At 43.9% G+C, this 17,099-nt stretch overlaps 2 protein-coding genes across 3 annotated transcripts in view; one reads left to right on the forward strand and one right to left on the reverse strand.

Annotated features, from left to right (window-relative positions):
- The window catches only part of LOC126531474 (uncharacterized), a 31,440-nt gene extending 26,172 nt beyond the window's left edge, over positions 1-5,268 (reverse strand). For both annotated transcript variants that reach the window (XM_050179006.2, XM_050179005.3), the window contains exons 1-2: positions 4,966-5,268; positions 1,474-1,499 (exon numbers count right to left, since the gene is read on the reverse strand). The gene's annotated coding sequence lies outside the window, so the exon portion shown is untranslated. The remainder of the gene's footprint in view (positions 1-1,473; positions 1,500-4,965) is intronic.
- A 246-nt stretch (positions 5,269-5,514) lies between these two features.
- Alg7 (Alg7 dolichyl-phosphate N-acetylglucosaminephosphotransferase) overlaps positions 5,515-17,099 on the forward strand; it is a 34,188-nt gene continuing 22,603 nt past the window's right edge. Inside the window, exons 1-4 of the mRNA XM_050179016.3 lie at positions 5,515-5,871; positions 6,450-6,564; positions 13,563-13,776; positions 16,633-16,779. Coding sequence (XP_050034973.1) covers positions 5,723-5,871; positions 6,450-6,564; positions 13,563-13,776; positions 16,633-16,779 — 625 coding nt within the window. The 5' untranslated portion in view covers positions 5,515-5,722. The remainder of the gene's footprint in view (positions 5,872-6,449; positions 6,565-13,562; positions 13,777-16,632; positions 16,780-17,099) is intronic.

Consider the following 17,099-nt stretch of genomic DNA (forward strand, 5'->3'; position numbering starts at 1 on the left):
TATTAAATGACACCTAATACATTAATACTTGGAGCTTTGTATCTACCGCTGCTGTAGGCACAACAAATCCTGCATCAACTTAGCCCAGAGCCCAGGGCTAAAAATTTAATGCTTAAACACACGAATACACCAAACCCCCCCGCCTTCCAAATGAGATTGCAGCAAAAGAGCTCAACTTGACTTTTCCAGTGCTTCCCTTAGTGCTAGGAAACTTGCATCATCTGGTCGAAAAATGAATGTGCATTCTGTTACCAAAACCAACAGAAGAATAGCCTAAACCAACAGAGGAATAGCCTGCCTTAAAGGTAGTCATGAGAACTAGTCTACAAGAGGCTGGATGACTATGCCAGATATGCCCCGCCTGAGTAATCAAGTCTCTTATGGTCAAAACCAACAAACCCATTTGATCAGCAAGTATGCAATAAGTAATTGATTTAGGTCAAGTATTAGTATGAAAAGAAATATACAGCATGAATTAAAAGATATAGGCATGAGCAATATAACTTAATATGCACTTAAAGGTGTACTCTCACTGCTTCAGATACGTTATGGACAATACACAAGCAGTGGAATAACTGTAAAGCAGCCAAAGGAGTACAGACATATCTCCAGCTGGTCAACTTTCTTGCATTAAATGGATGTTCTAATGCTCCAAACCTTAGAGAAATACTGCCAAGCCCCAGAGCACCCTATGTAGGTAACTAAATACTCTTTTCTGTGAACCAGTTTTGGTTTGAATAGCCAAGAGATTAATAAATCATGTCACAATGTGGATGACTCCATTCCTCTGATAGCTGCAAATGCCACACAAGAGCCCAGCCAGAAATGTATGCAGCACTTTTGTTAGCCCTTTTTTAATGAGCAACAGCATTACACTTAGCCTTATCGCTTCCATGCCAAGAAATGTTGCCTTCTGCCTTGACATCACAACTATGTCCGTGATAAAAGATAGAGCCTTTTTAGACCACTTGAATAACAAGATGGTTTTCCCAACTTTTATACATTCCAAATTTGATCCCTTTACATGCAAGAAGTGCATGGTAAGTTCAAGAATACGTCAGTGCTCCTTTAAATCCCAATTCCAAGGCTTCGTGCTATGCAAGAGATCAAAAACAAAAGCTCATTCCCCTTTGTGCTTGCCTTGGTTACAGCATCCGCTTGCTCTAAATGGTGATTACTTAGCATAAGCAAACCCCTAGGCAAGCCCAATTCTCGATAACGTTTAAGCCTGGCATCAATGCACAATCATACAATTTGCAAAGCCAGCCTGTCAGAGTACCAGCCTATTGCTGCCACAGTCGGTTATAAATATCAAGGATTTTGGCATTGAGATGCACAGACTTTAAGAGTAAATTATCCAAATTTTTACAGCTTGTGCTCCATGACAAAGGATGTGAACTGTGAACTCCGCATGAAAAAGAAAGCGAAAACTCCTGCAGATGCTGCAGCTGTAAGAACACTGAATATATTTACCTTACGTCCTCCCTGGGGTGGCCACCCTAGAAGAAAGCAAGTTTCTACTTCAAACATGGCACCGCCGTTTACTGTGAAGCTACACACGGGCAACAGGTAATGAAGCATCTACATGATTGGGTGGCTGGAACAGTATTATGAGCACTCCTTTTGATGAGTAACTGCAGGCGTTACCAGATATTTTTAAACAAGTCAGAGGCTATATTGTATTCGGACATTATTTGATAAAGTAAGCACCACATGTACTGTTACACTCATAGATTTTAGGCCAACAATCTTCCACCCATTTCATACCAGTCAGTCAACCCATTCATACTTTGACTATTATGCATGAAACAATTTCTTACCAGTCACCACCACGTCAACCTATTCATACTGTGACTACTGTACACGAAACCAAAAGCTTTTGGGTAAAATAATACCCCTGCCACACGGGCACAGAAAATGACATTAACTGGCTAATGCCTTAAACTTTAATGTCATTCGCGGGGTGCCACACAAACATGCTTAATGGCATTAAAGCTTAATGCCATTCATGGCGTAGTGCGTTCTCGTAACTCACTTGGCCACAAAATGCGTACTGTCAATCCCAGTGTCCACATTCTGACGAGACTAAACGGATCCTTAGTGAATAACAATATATTCTTCACATTCTTTAAAAAATCTCTCTTTCTTGCAGCGTAGCATGTTCTTACAATTATTACAACTCACTTAGCTGTCGAATGCGTACTCTCGTTCACAATGTACCCACCGTGGCCGTAGTGACCATATTCTCACGGTATTAAGCAAACTTGTAGATAAAGACAACTAATATATTCTTCACTTTTTTAAAAGGAGCTCTTCATTTTCGTAGAGATCAGCAGGCAATCTTGCCGCTACACAAGGCTAGAGCACTAATCGTGAGCGCGTTAGCCAGGAGAAGCTGTTCGATTGCACGGCGGTGGCTCCTTGCCTTGTTGGCCTCATACTGAAGCCTTTGAATTTCTCGACAATGTTTGACTCGAAGAAGCACATACGCCAGGAACAAACTGGAGCACATGGTCAAATTCTTCAGCATTGCTGCTTGAGAACTTTGAAGCTTTGAGCGCTATTTTTCCGACTTCAATGCTTTGGCTACGCTATACATTGACCGTAGAGCTAGCTTTGGCTTCAAACAGTTTACGGCTGGGTGCAACAATGACATTCCTGAAGTAAACTACATACAATATGCCGATTAATGTTTCTCATGCTCCCTAGATAACTGTTTTTTATTGTATTACGATTGGCAAACAAACTTAATCATTTCACTGCAGCTATCGCCATCGCAATGCTTAATGTCATTAAGTATGCGCATGTAGCAGCGATCAAAATATAATGGCATTAAGAAACTTAAGGTCTTAAACTTTTAATGCCATTAACGTCGCCCATGTGGCACAGGTATAACAGATCTGCTTCTGCAACTGCTGCGGCATTCCACAAAACCAAGTTAAATTTTTTTTTTTGTCATTTCCACACGCCATGGACGAATAGTAACCGTCAATAAACATGATGCAGCAAAATAGCATTCTCAACGTTATCAGGCGTCATACTTTTCTGAACATGTATGGATGGATGATGGATGAATGAGGCTCAACCCTTTGAATCGGGCGGAGGCGGCGCGCGCCACCTAGCCTTGAATGGTACTACATGCATGCATACCTATGTATTTACTTGTTTACTTTGGCGTTGATATTATCCACCAATCAGATAGCCTCTGTTTAGTTATTTCTACCTGTTATAAGTTATTTCAGTTTCACCATCTTTAAAACCCAAAGCTTTGATAGTTCCCCGTTACATTCAACTGCAGGGTGAAATTGTTTACAAGCAAGTATCAGGTGTTCAGCTGGTTCCCCCTCTCCACATGCCCCGCACAAGTTATCTCCCGATATCTGGCTCGGTACGTTTTAGTCCGCAGTACACCTGTCCTGGCCTCAAACAACAATGAACTTCCTTTAGATTTATCATATTTTCTTTGGCTATTTCTTGCTTAAACGTCCTGTATGTCTCTAATGCTGATTTGGTTTGCACCTGTTTTCCACATACCCCTCTGTCTCCTTAACCCTTTTCTTGACGGAGGAGTCCTTACCTGTCCCCCCCCACTGTTGCCCAAGTATTTGCTTTACAATTTGCTAGTTCACTTCCTCCACCTTGTCATTCCTCGTGTATAAGTAACTGAAAACCTTCCTAGCCCACCGCATTTCCCCCATTTGGAGTTTGTGTCCTTGGCGTACGCTCTGGAACAAAAAGCTCCCATGTGCATAATAAACATAAATGAACCATGAACTGCCATGAACATAAATGGTAGCAATCGTGACACCAAGCAAGCAGGTACCGAACTAAAATGGCACGTTGTCAACGTAATTCACTTGTGGTGACGCTCAAAGCGAATAGGCAGAGCCGTAAACTGTCCGCAAGCATCTTGCCCATGAGCGGCGCAGTTCGGCCGTTGCGCATGGGAGGTTTTTGTTCCAGAGCGTACGCCAAGGACACCAACTTCAACTTATTCACGTTTAATGACCCACAACACTGCAATTTGGTCGCCTAGGCACGAATTTTAAGCATGAAAGCTGCGTAATGATAAAAATGTTTGAACACAGACGCTACGCTTATCGCTTCTCACGCCACATAGGCGGCTTCCAGAGCAGATCCAAGGCGCAGAGCGCCGTGAAGAGCGAGAAAGTCTGCCCGACGAAACCGAACAACGAAAACTGCGCCCCGCAACTTATACACTAGTCAGAACCTTGCCCAAGGCGCGGCCTGAACTTCCAGGGACGCGGAGACGCCGGTACCTGCGCCATATTCTTGCGGTCTTCTAGCTGCAGTGGCATGATTCACCTGCTCAAGCAGAGTAACTGGAAGCGGCAAAACGTTTTTTTTTATATAAACTTGACAATTAACGCGTAGGGATTAAAACTACCACTGAATCGCAATTGCGCCTTTCGACCGATGCGCGGGGGGCGTCTGTACGCGAACCGGCGTTCGGCCGTAGTAGTTAGGCTTAACGAAACAACATCGTCCCATCACGCTCAATTTACAAGCAGCAGATAAAAAGTTTAAAAAATGAACTCAGGATATTCACGACGTTAGTGTGTTGGGCGTATGAGCGGCCTGACCGAAACGTCTGTACTATCAGCGGAAGTTTAGCCCTAGCACTAATCTGCACGAAAAGTAACGCTATACAAAACCGAGCCGAACTGAATATCATTGCATCTAAATTGGACGCTCCGGCAGCTATTCTGAAAGAAGAATCTGCAAAATGCGGAAAGGGAACTACCAATATATATCAAGTTAAACTTGGTGTAAGAATGTAAGATTGATTAAGCACCAGAACGAGAGCCTTCTATCTCGTCGCTTCCACTGCGTAGCAATGGCGGCCGGATGAACAATAACGACCGGGCAAGAATGCCGGTCGCAAATTAGGGAAGCGCAGCAGAACGAACGGCGACTCGTATTCGTAACATGTGTAAAACTTACCTTCCCGGTTCTGTTTCACGACCTTATCTCCAGTCTTGTCCAAAACCAATTTGCTGATTCAGAAGACGAATACCACACGTTAGCACAGTATGGCGGAGGATCTTTGACGAGAAGACGCGCAGTGCGCAGGCGCGAGAAACGTAGCCTAATGTTACGCACAAGAAAAAGAAGTTCTTTGTCTTTATCAAAAAAATGCCTTAATTATAGCGATTAATGACTCTTAAACAGAAACAAACATATAAAACCTAATTTGAATGCTTGCGGACGTACGGGATAAATTGCGGTCCGCAGACAATGCAACAACGTCGTTAAATGTTACCGCCGTTACCGCTCCATACGGCAACTCTTTTTTTCTTTATGTTTACTTGCGTAAAAACTAGTTACTCAAAACACAATGTGACCAGTGCAACAGCGAGATGGAAAAAAAAAAGATTTTCTTGCTAAATGAACTTCTTTTAGTCTAAAGTTGATGAAATTGCTTTTTTTTAAAACCTACCACAAGAAAAATGACGGTAGTAAATAGTGTGTTTATCACACCTCCTTGCTTGGACGCTTTCGCTAAACAGCGTACGCGTACGCGTATTTGCGTTCTTCCGGTACTTCCGTCGTCTTGCGGTCCACGATCGCTTCAGTGCGATGAAGATTGTTTCGTTACTGACGTGCCGGGCGGCGTGTGGCTTTCGTGGCCTGTGATGTGTACAGCGTACTTTAGCTTGCTGGCTTCGAACTGTGAACATCTGTGACACAGGCATTCGAAATGCACACTTTAATCGTTCTCGGCATCAATGTGACGATGTCAACTTTCGCTCATCTAGTCACGCTCAACTTAATACCTCGTTTCAGAGCAATGTTTATTAAAGCCGGACTATCAGGTGTGGACATGAGCAAAACAACCAAAGCCAAGGTGTAAGTTATTCCTTTTTGCTGCCACGGTTGAAAGGTTAAAAAAAAAAGGAAAAAAAAACATTACGTCAGCTGATCGAGTGATCTGTGTGCTAGTGAAGCAGTATCTCCAGAAAGGAGCAACGTGGCAATACTGTTTCCACAGGAAAACGAAAAACAGAGCTACTTTTAGTAATGCTTGTAGATATATTCGTCCGTAGCCCGAATACTTCACCTTAGCTTGAGAGCACGGATTCGCCAAAGTTTTATTTCAGGCCCGAGAGCCATCGTTAGACACCAATAATTTTGGACGCAGTTTTAGCATCAATAATCTGCCGTGCGTTGTGCTATGCAAACAAGGGTCCACTACACAGAAAAAAAAATAATAAAACGCCACTTGTGCACCACCTACCAGCAGTAGCCGCGTTTTAAAACCTAACTGCACAGCACGGAACAACTCTTTGGCGCCGAACTGCAGCTTTGCGGTTTCAGTCATGCACTTACTGTCACTTACCTCATGCTGTCTGTTCTTTATGCGAGTTGTGTGAACAAGGGCCGTCATTTACGTGTGCCACCGTATTTTCGTCTCGTTTTTATTTCAGGCCAGAATCTGTTGGAGTGATATCAGCGACGGTCTTCTTAATTACTATGTTCCTCTTTATCCCTGTTCCCTTCTTCAACTATCTGACTGAATCCTCAAGCTTCCCACACAGTGATGTAAGTTTCTTGCCCTGTTGTCATTACTTCGTACGCACAGTCGCTTTATCACTAAGTTTCTGCTCGAGGGATGACATCATGCACTTACAAAATCAACATGCCTGACTCGTTTTCCTTCTTCAGGTTAATGACTCTAACTGCTCGTGCTGCAACAGCAGTCCGCTGTGGTATGCCTCTTTCAAGTATTGCGCATCAGATCAATTCATTTTGCCTGCACTCTCTGAACAGTGCTTAGCTTTTCATCATACTGTGCAATTGTTTGAATATGACTTGGAACACTTCTGTAGTGCGAGTTTTATGTTCAATTTCTTTAACTATTTGAGTACGGCTGAGTAATACTTTAATTATTGGACACCTACTGGCCATAAAAGGGGACTATTGTAAACCAAAAGGGAACTGAGTGATTACTTCACATTTTAAACGAGGGGCCCGTTTTTATTAGTCATATAATAAGAAGCCAACAAACACTGACACCAAGGACAACATAGGGGAAAGTACATGTGCTTAATGAATGAAATAAAGAAACGATAAAGTAATGGAAATGAAAGTGGATGAAAAAACAACTTGCCGCAGGTAGGGAACAATCCCACAACCTTCGCATTTTGCATGCGATGCTCTACCAGTTGAGCTTCCACAGCGCCGTTTCCCCATCCACTTTCTTGGCTATTAATTTTTCCTAGTAGAAACCTAGGAGTGTCAGCCGGCGCCACCACTCACAGACCTTGGCGGCGGATGTGGAACGTCCTTTTTGCCGCAGGTGTCGCGAGAAAGGGATCTTTCTGGGTGAAGGCAACCGGTCGCATTTTACAAATTTACGAGTGGCATAGCTGAGCAGGCTTCCAAATAGCATTGCACGTACTAAAGTAAATAGACTGGATTTTTGTTTACTGCCCTTGCTGTTTTCTTTGTCATTTCTGTTTTCTCTCAGAAGTAGAATAAAAGTGGTATTCTCTTCTATATGTGAAGCCCATATTTTAATATTTCACTATTCAGACAACTCTAATATTCATTTAAACGGCGTTGCATAGTGGTGTTCATATGTTGGCATTCATTTAACATAGTACTGACTCTGCACAGGACACGTTCACAGCACTGCCTACACATGCTGAAGAGCTAGCACAAGCTTTGTGCACAGGTATTGTGAATGATCTGCACAAGCGTAGTGCTTGCACTAGGCAACCGTGAACCGCTTTGTCGAGTACAGGGTGTCTAACGGACACCATTTGAATAAAATACTTTGTCCTTGAGAGGTTGGTCAGCAGAGAAAACAAAACTCTGAACTGGGCTTTCTTAAGTTTTGATGATATAGTAAAAGCAGCAGAAGACTTCTATACCGACCTTTACAGTAGCCAGAGCAGCCACGCTATTTTCATTCGAAGTAGTGATGAACAAGATACAGATGGCTGCTTCTATAACTAGCAATGAAGTTATAATGGGCCTTGCAAGGCATGACACAGGAATAAGCTGCAGGAGAAGATGGAATAACAGTCAATTTAATCAAAATTGAGGAAATAACATGCGTGAAGAGCATGGGGCCCTTTATACACAATGCCCCGTGATTTCAAGTATACCAGAGAGCTGGAAGAATTCCAGCATTATACTAATCCATAACAAGGGAGACATTAAAGGACTGAAGAATTATAGACCCATTAGCATGCTTTCAGTATTGTACAAAATATTCACCAAGATAATTTCCAATAGAATCAGGGCAACACTTTACTCCAATCAACCAAGAGAACAGGCTGGCTTTAGGAAGGGATATTCTACAATGGATCACATCCTTGTCATCAATCAAATAATCAAGAGATTGGCAGAGAACAATTAACCTCTCAATATAGCTTTGATAGGTTATGAAAAGGTGTTTGACTCAGTTTAGATACCAGCAGACATTGAGACATTGCGTAATCAAGTAGTACAGGAGCCATACGTTAATATCTGGGGAAATATCTACAAAGATTACACAGCTACCTTAGTTCTCCACAAGACAAGTAGAAAGTTACCTATCAAGAAAGGGGTCAGGCATACCCGCCGTGGTTGTTTAATGGCTATGGTGTTGGGCTGCTACGCACGAGGTCGCGGGATCGAATCCCGGCCACAGCGGCCGCATGTCAATAGGGGCGAAATACGAAAACACCCATGGTGCTTAGATTTAGGCGCACGTTAAAGAACCTCAGGTGGCCCAAATTTCTGGAGTCCCCCACTACCGCGTGCCTCATAATCAGGAAGTGGTTTTGGCACGTAAAACCCCATAATTTTTTTTTAGGGCTCAGGCATGGAGATGCAATCTCTCCAAAGCTATTCACTGCATGTTTAGAAAAAGTATTCAAGCTATTAGACTGGGAAGGCTTAGGAGTGAGGATCAATGGCAAATATCTCAGCAGCCCTTAATTTGCAGATGACATTGTCCTGTTCAGCAACAGTGGGGACGAACTACAACAAATGATTCAGGACCTTAACTGAAAAACTGTAAGAGTGTGGAAGATAAATATGCAGAAGACAAAGGTAACGTTCAATAGCCTGGTAATTAAACAAGAATTCAGGATCGCCAGTTAGCCTGTAGAGTCTATACAGGAGTATGTTTTCCTAGCTCAGTTACTGACAGGGGACCCTGATCATGAGAAGGAAACTTGCAGAAGAATGATGGGTAGGAGTGGATACGGCAGGCATTACGAAATCCTAACTGAAAGCTTACCACTGGCATTGAAAAGAAAAGTGTACAATCTGTGCATTCTACCAGTGCTAACATATGGGGCACAAACTTGGTTGTTAACAAAGAAGCTCGAGACCAAGTTAAGGACTGTGCAAAGAGCGATGGAAGGAAAAACATTAGGCATAATGTTAAAAGACTGGAAGATAGCGGTGTGGATCGGAGTGCAAATTGGGATAGCAGATATTCTGGTTGGCATTAAGAGAGAAAAGGGAGCTGGGCAGGTCATGTATTGTGTAGGGTAAATAACCAGTGAACCATAAGAGTTACAGATTGGGTGCCAAGGGAAGGGAAGCACTATCGAGGACGACATAATACTTGGTGGGGTGATGAAACTATGAAATTTTCATGCGCAAGTGTGAATCGGCTAGCGCAAGACAGGAGTAATTGGAGATTGCAGGGAGAGGCCTTTGTCCTGCAGTGTACAAAAAAAGGTAGGCTGATGATGATGAAGTCAGAGGCATGCGGCACTTATTTCCAACTTTGAAATGTTGCACTGCTGTTTACTTTTACTTTGTCTAAATGCTTAAATTGTAGGGATTGGCATCATTAGCCACTCACAAGGCAGCACAAGGACTGGGGATGGGAGTGCACTGAGGACAAAGAGACGCACTTGGGCGTAGACACTCGCACGGCGGGCACCATGAAAGACGAAGAAGCAGAGTAAAGCAGGTGATCACAGGCGTGGCTTCTTGTCTGCTTCTCTCCTTTGCAATGGTGCAGTCGACGAAAGGCCAGTCTTAAGGCACTCCTGACTTAAGCACCATACTGTGAAGACCTTGCGTCCTCGTGGTTCTCACTGTCCTGGGTCCTTCTGGTGAGGGAATGCTGTCAACACTTCCCTTGTCATGGATGCCGTACCTGGGACTACCTCGACCTCTGAGCCACCAAGGCATGCCATCCACGCTGCCTTGGAGATGGATCTCGCTGCTGTGAACGCCACGACCACTTCACTGTCCGCGACTTCGGCCGCAAATGCAGTTGAAGGCGGCCCAACCTTAAGGATAGTCCTCATGGGACTGCGCTGTGCGGGGTGCCTCCTGCTGCCAGAGAACGCTAGTCACATTTCCCTTGCCATGCATCACTGCCCCAGGACACCATCCACCACTGGGCTGCCAAAGAATGCCGTACATGCTTCCCTTGCCGTAAATCTCGGCAGTGAAAGTACCAAGGCTGCTGTATTCTCCGCGGATGCCACCCGGGGCTCCTCGAGAGGCTTACCAGACATCCTCAGGGACGTCACACGAGCCATCTCGCTGCTCTCACAGCAACTAGACTAAGTTGCCTTGGTAACCTCCAGGTTCTTGCCCGCAGCTTTACTATTGCCAGCCATTTGGGAATTGCCGGAGTTCCGTGGCTTCCAGGGTAACACCATCGTTTTGGTGGGAACAGCCATTGCACTCTGTGCTTGCCATGCTTGGTCAGACTGTGAGAAATGGGCGGTTGCAGTATACTGCCTTCGTGGTGGCGCCAAGGGATTGCATGAGCACGCAGACATCAGGTACTGGCCCTGGCCTGAATGGAGTGAAGCTTTAGTAGCTGTCTTCGGCCCGCTCGCCTATACGTGCAACGACTCCGACCAGCAGTGTTTTGTGGTCGCAGCTCGTGAGATGCACCACCTGGTTGTGCCCACTTTCCATCCACAGCAGTCATCAGGTACTGGCCCTGGCCTGAATGGAGTGAAGCTTTAGTAGCTGTCTTCGGCCCGCTCGCCTATGCATGCAACGACTCCGACCAGCAGTGTTTTGTAGTTGCAGCTCGTGAGATGCACCACCTGGACGTGCCCACTTTACATCCACAGCAGTCATCAACACGGTATACAAGCTCTCCATCACTTGGGCGCATGGAAGCGCCGGCTCATCAGGTGACACCATCAGCTTCATTCCATCTGGTGGGTATTTCCTAGCAAGCTGCTGCTCCTGCTGTAACACACTGCCAGGTGGCCTCTGAGCTCCCGCTTTCCGGAAGCTCTGTTCAACACGTAACTACTGGGGGAAGCAAAGTTCAAATTCACAGGCAACGGCCGTCTATGCCTCTAAACGTTGTGGGCCCATCGAGCTGCGATGATAGGCAGCTACCACTCCATGACCGTTATCTGTCCACGGAATCCGCAAACGATACACTTCTGGACCCGTCGGAGCCATAGCTCAGGATTTCGCAGCATTCGTTGGCTTAACATGCAGCCATTTGTCCTTCACTGAGTGAGGTCTCGCTAAATAAAGAAAGCCAAGACGGCTAGCATCGCTGAGGCTGTCATTATCGAAGACCTTATCCTACTGCCCAAAGCTCCCTATCAGACCAACAAGAGACCACAGACTCGGGCACAAATACAGCTGTTCCCTGGTTAAAGCACGGAAAATATTGCAGCTTCTGAGAAGGCATCGCTTTTGACCTCGCCTGCGAACATAGATAACTCGACAGCAGTTGGCATTTTGTCATGCTCGGCAGTTTGAAACCTATCAGCGAGCCTTGATCCATCACCGGCAATGTTGTGAAGAGGCACGTGATAGTTGACCAGAAGATTTCGTTGCTTGCACGAAGGGTCAGTGCGGCCAGCTGCTGTTCAGTGTACAAGATCTGCTGCCATGCTTTGCCAAGTGTGGCGAGATAGTTGTCTGCGAGACTTGCGACCCTCCTAAAACAGCTAGAGCCATGTTCAGCGACCAGAGTGGCTATGAAGTCACAGTGGAAACTAAACTTGCAGCATGGCAGAGTGTAAGAACTGGCATCGTTAGGCGATCACAAGGCAGCGCAAGAACTGGAGATTGGAGATAACCGAGGACAAAGGTTGCCAGGAAAGACAAAGAAGCAGAGTAAAGCAAGTGATTGCAGGGACGGCCTCTTGTCTGCTTCTCTCCTTTACAAAACGCTGAAGTACACTGCAAGGGAACATTGGCTATAAGTTATGGTAACTATAAAATTCAAACAGCGCTAAACGACAGGACCAGAATAAGGAGGAGACAAACACGGCGCTTGTTTGTCAGCGCCGTGTTTGTCTCCTTCTTATTCTGGTCCTGTCGTTTAGCGCTGTTTGAATTTTATAGTTACCATGCAACACCCACTCGCCCAATCCGCTGCCCTTCTGCTATAAGTTATCTTCTCTGGGTTAATTCCGGATTGCACTTAGTAAGTGGTGGTTGCATAGGAAATGTTCCAAAGAAGAAAACACAAAATGTTTCATACTGGTTCCAGTACAGCCTTCTTCACCGGTAGCTGTGAAATCTGTACCAAGCTCAAAGGGACAGTAAAGAGGAACACTAAATAAATTTTGATTGATAATGTGTTCTTTCATAACTTGTATTTAATTGATCTGGCAGAAACATTTGATCAATACTAAATAAAATGAAGACCGAACTTTCCTTAAATTTTGCACTGGAATTACAGCGCCGGTGTGGCACTGTAACATCATGGATTTCAGTGCGTCTTGTATTGTGCCATTTTCGCACAGAAAAGGTTCTTGAGGCTTGCCTGGTCGGCTCTCAGAGTCCAATGTAGATTTGCTTTGCAGATAAATTGTTAAGTAGGCATGGGTAATGCCGTTAAATTCCATGATATTGCAGCCAGGAGTGCCTTCGAGTGCCAATGTTGCCCATCTTTTTGTCCTAGCATCTTTCTTGGCCTATCAAGATTCCTGTCGTGGTAAAATCAACCGCTTGCTATTGCAGAAATGTAAATTACTACAATTGACTGTCGTCAAAACAAAGCCGCATCTGACAGAAAAACGCCTTTATCATATCCAATATTTCTTATAAACAGCTATTCGTTAAGCAATGATGTTGGAGAAACACTTGAAATTTACTTTGTTATATCCAATAATTTTTTATATCCATGCTCATTGTGGGAATATGAAATGACGAATCCCAACATAGAGCACAATAGGCTGGTTTATTCCTTCACTGAATTAATAATTAGCACGGGTAAAATGCAGTAGAACAGTGCTGAAGAAAAGCAGCAACCACAGGTATGACTCAGCGATTCATGAAGTGCACAGCATGTCTGCTTAGTCTCTCACTGGGACACTCTCAATCCCTCATTGCCAAGGCAATCTGAGAGTGCTCTTATTGACTGCTCATGCAAAGGTCAAAAAGGCGCTGTGTACAGTTATGGAAGCAGCATTTTACCGGGACAAAGTGGTGGTGCGGTGGTGGTGGTGACAAAAATTGCCACTCATTACATTGAGTGGGAAAAGTGGGGGTGCCACCCTCGTTATATTGAGTTTGGCTGTGCGAAGCTTCACTTAATATTCCTCCTCAGTGTCCCTTTACTGGTGCTGCCTGTCTTCCTTGTGCAGTTTGTCGAGCTTCTGGCGGCGCTACTGTCCATCTGCTGCATGCTGCTGCTGGGCTTTGCGGACGATGTGCTGGACCTCAAGTGGCGGGACAAGCTGCTGTTGCCAACATTGGCATCTCTGCCATTACTCGTCGTCTATTACGTCACCTTCAACAACACGACCATCATTGTGCCCAAGCCCTTCCGCTTTGTGCTTGGCAATGACCTGTGGCTTGGTCAGTTTTGACACTGTCTTTAGCCCGTATTATCTATTTGGCTAGGTTTCAGTGGTCACCTTGAAACAGGCAGCATAGTAACTTGACGTGCAAAAGGGCAAAAGTCAGGGGAATCTATCTTTACTAAAAACAGAAGGACAACACAGAAGCAGCCATGTTCTCTCTCTCTGTTCTCTTTTGTGTGCTATGGTACTGCTCTGCCTTTTTGGAGAAAGAAATAACAGTGCACATGATATCAACTTATCCTCCCTGCATAAATCAATGTACTGATCCCTTGGCTCATCAGTGTTTCATGAGTGTGTCCCCACAGCACTGCAATTTTCCAGGTTCATACAATGCTTGTTGCTGCGTGCTACTAGGTGCACTGCTAGGCTTTTCTAAACTACCATGCTGGCATTCAGTTACAAGCATATAAGATCAGAAGCTTGCAGCTGTTCTCTGGCAGGATCAAGAACTGCCAGTAAGCTGAGCGTAGACTTTAGCATGCCGTCCGACTTCAGAGGCCATGTGCTGAGCGATTGCCAAAAATGCTAGAGTAGGATGTGAAGCAGCCTATTGATCCTGCAGTTGCACTATGCAGCGTGTACTGCAAGCCACATATGCTGCTGTTCTTGTTTTATTCTTGTGTGATGGTACACGACTCTCATTGAACCCAGCCAGGCGCAGTGTGTGGTTCATGGAGAATGTGGAAATCAGCGGCTGTAAAGTGCAGAAGTAGAGCAGCCACGGACTTGGCAGCAATGGTACTTTAGGGCCTTGCAGGTCTCTTGACAGCTTTTGATACTTTGAATCTACCTCATCAGATGAGTTACTAGCAGCATTGTGCAATCACAGATTTCTGGCTAATCAGTCTGGAATTCTCAGTAAATTTTAATTCTTATCTAGAGGTGGTTTGTTATGTCCATTTCTATACTCCATTTCACACATAGCAGGCAATGCTACGAAGGCCAGAGCGACTTCTCTCACTGCTCTTATCCCTGACCTAAAAGATAATGTCACATCTCAAAGAAAGATACAGGTGTGCGTCGGTAGTTCGATGAAGAATTAAGTCTTGTGCATTAACGTTGCAAAATACAATGTATTTATTACCTGAAAAATGTCGGAGATCTGAACCTATCTTCCACCTAACGAGCGGAGTGAGACGTTTCTGCGGTGGTTCACAGTGCATCACTTGTGCTTGTGAGCAAAACATAGTACACCACTTACTGGGAGCACAAAGCTGCACGAATAATTAGGGGTGTGTTAATATCAAAATTTTCAATTACGAAGCACGTATGAATACTTAGCTTCGAATATCGAATAATGGTATGCACATGCATTTATTAGCAAGTTGGGTTTATTTGTTATGGTGGAACATTGCAATTGCATTGTCTATGTTCGTAAGCTAGACTAGTGAGCCGTTATACTAAAACATTGTGTATTTGGCTCGGGTTAACTTAGAAAATTTGGTAATAGCCACCAGCTGTCCTCGCCAGCCTTTGCCTTGTTATACCGCATCAAATGCTCGTAAACTCGAAAGAACTTCAGCCTGTGCCAGCTGACAGTCATTGCACTTGCTGTCAAGCTATATGCTCAAGAATTGGGGGTGACACTGCAAAAAAGAAGAAAAGGGCACCTTCGTTGCCCACAAACCGGTGCCCCTTGCTACTGAAAGGCTGGTTTTACCATAAAGTTTAGAAGTTAAGTGGCTAATTGTTCTTTACAGGCAAAATTTCGCTAGCAGCGCAAAATCGTCACAAAATTCAGCACGAAATCGCCCCAGTATTCTTAGATTGAATAGAAGAAAAAATTATGAGAAGCGCGTTTGCTCTTGCACAGCCAGCAATTTATTCGATTTGATTCGAATATCCGTATCCAACCGAATAATCAAACATCTTCGAATATATATTTTTCAAATCGAATACGAATATTAAAAAGATAATATTTGATAATATTCGAACTTTTCTAATATTCACACACCACTACAAATAATACACCATTTGATGTAAACTTGCCTTTGCAAGTAGTGTTTTTAATATACGAAGTAGTTATACCTTTGAAAGCGTTGCACATAAAAAATAACTCCACTGCAAAATGCACGGAGTGACCACACTATTTGTGTAACTTCCACAGCATTGCCTGCTATGTACGAAATGGAATATAGGAAATACTTCATTTGTTAAAATGAGATTTTGAATGCATGTGTTTCTATGGGAATATCAAAGTGAATTATGATTATTCTTATATTCATTAGTTTATGACGTCATGTTTCGTTAATATGAGGCATGAGTGCATGTGAATAGCTTTCATATAGAGACTGAAGGTCATGATGGCATTGCTGTCTTAGCCGGTAGAAGCTGCTCCCACCAAAAAGCCAAGAAAAATGAAATATTGCAGAGAGGGAATTGCACCTGAAAAAAAAAAAAAAAGAATTGTGTTGGAATGTTAGTAAGTGTTGAAATGTGGCTTGCTTCAGCATCATAAATTTGTATTCAGCATACTTGAAACACTAGGCTTGTTCTTTATTTTTCAGCCAAATATTCTGTTTAAACTTAGATGTGGTCATTGATGTTGAATGTAAAACAGCAGTTGATCAGCAGGATTCATATTCATGGGATCTCAAAGATTTGTAACGTACTATGACACAAGGTTTTGCCACTTTTTTAGATGCTTTTTCAGGCATCCTTGTAGCAAGCCAGAACCCCGGTATTGGTTCGATACACCTTGGTTTGTTTTCCTGCTTTCTTTCAAATATTGTATTCCATGATGCAAAGTGAATTTGCCACCTATGTAGATATCTGAGCATAGCACGAATGGCATAAATTTGTCTGCATCACACAGAAGTACCCTTCATACTAAATGTGAATTATTTTGCAGGTCCATTATACTACATATACATGGGCATGCTTGCTGTGTTCTGCACAAATGCCATCAACATTCTTGCCGGCATCAATGGTCTTGAAGCTGGCCAGTCTGCTGTCATTGCTACCTCCATCATAATATTTAATCTGATAGAATTGTTTGGTGAGTGCTCTTTATAAGCCTGTGACAATTTGTGATGTAAAGTAGAATTTGAAACAGAACAGCGCGGTTTTGACGGGGACAAGCAGGGAGAAACGACACGGACGTCAAAACCGCACTGTTCCCTGGTCCCCGTCAAAACCGCGCTGATCTGTTTCAAATATGGCTTGCCAACTTGCCCAAACGTCCGTTTTAACAAATAAAGTAGAAGCTCGATAAAGGGAAGTCGCTTAAATGGAATTGCCACTTGAATGGATTAGCAGCCTCTAATTGGCTGATTTTGTATTTAGGTAATGCAAATAATTTTTCTTAATCGGAACCAA

This window comes from Dermacentor andersoni, chromosome 5, assembly GCF_023375885.2.
Source record: "Dermacentor andersoni chromosome 5, qqDerAnde1_hic_scaffold, whole genome shotgun sequence".
Taxonomy (NCBI): domain Eukaryota; kingdom Metazoa; phylum Arthropoda; class Arachnida; order Ixodida; family Ixodidae; genus Dermacentor; species Dermacentor andersoni.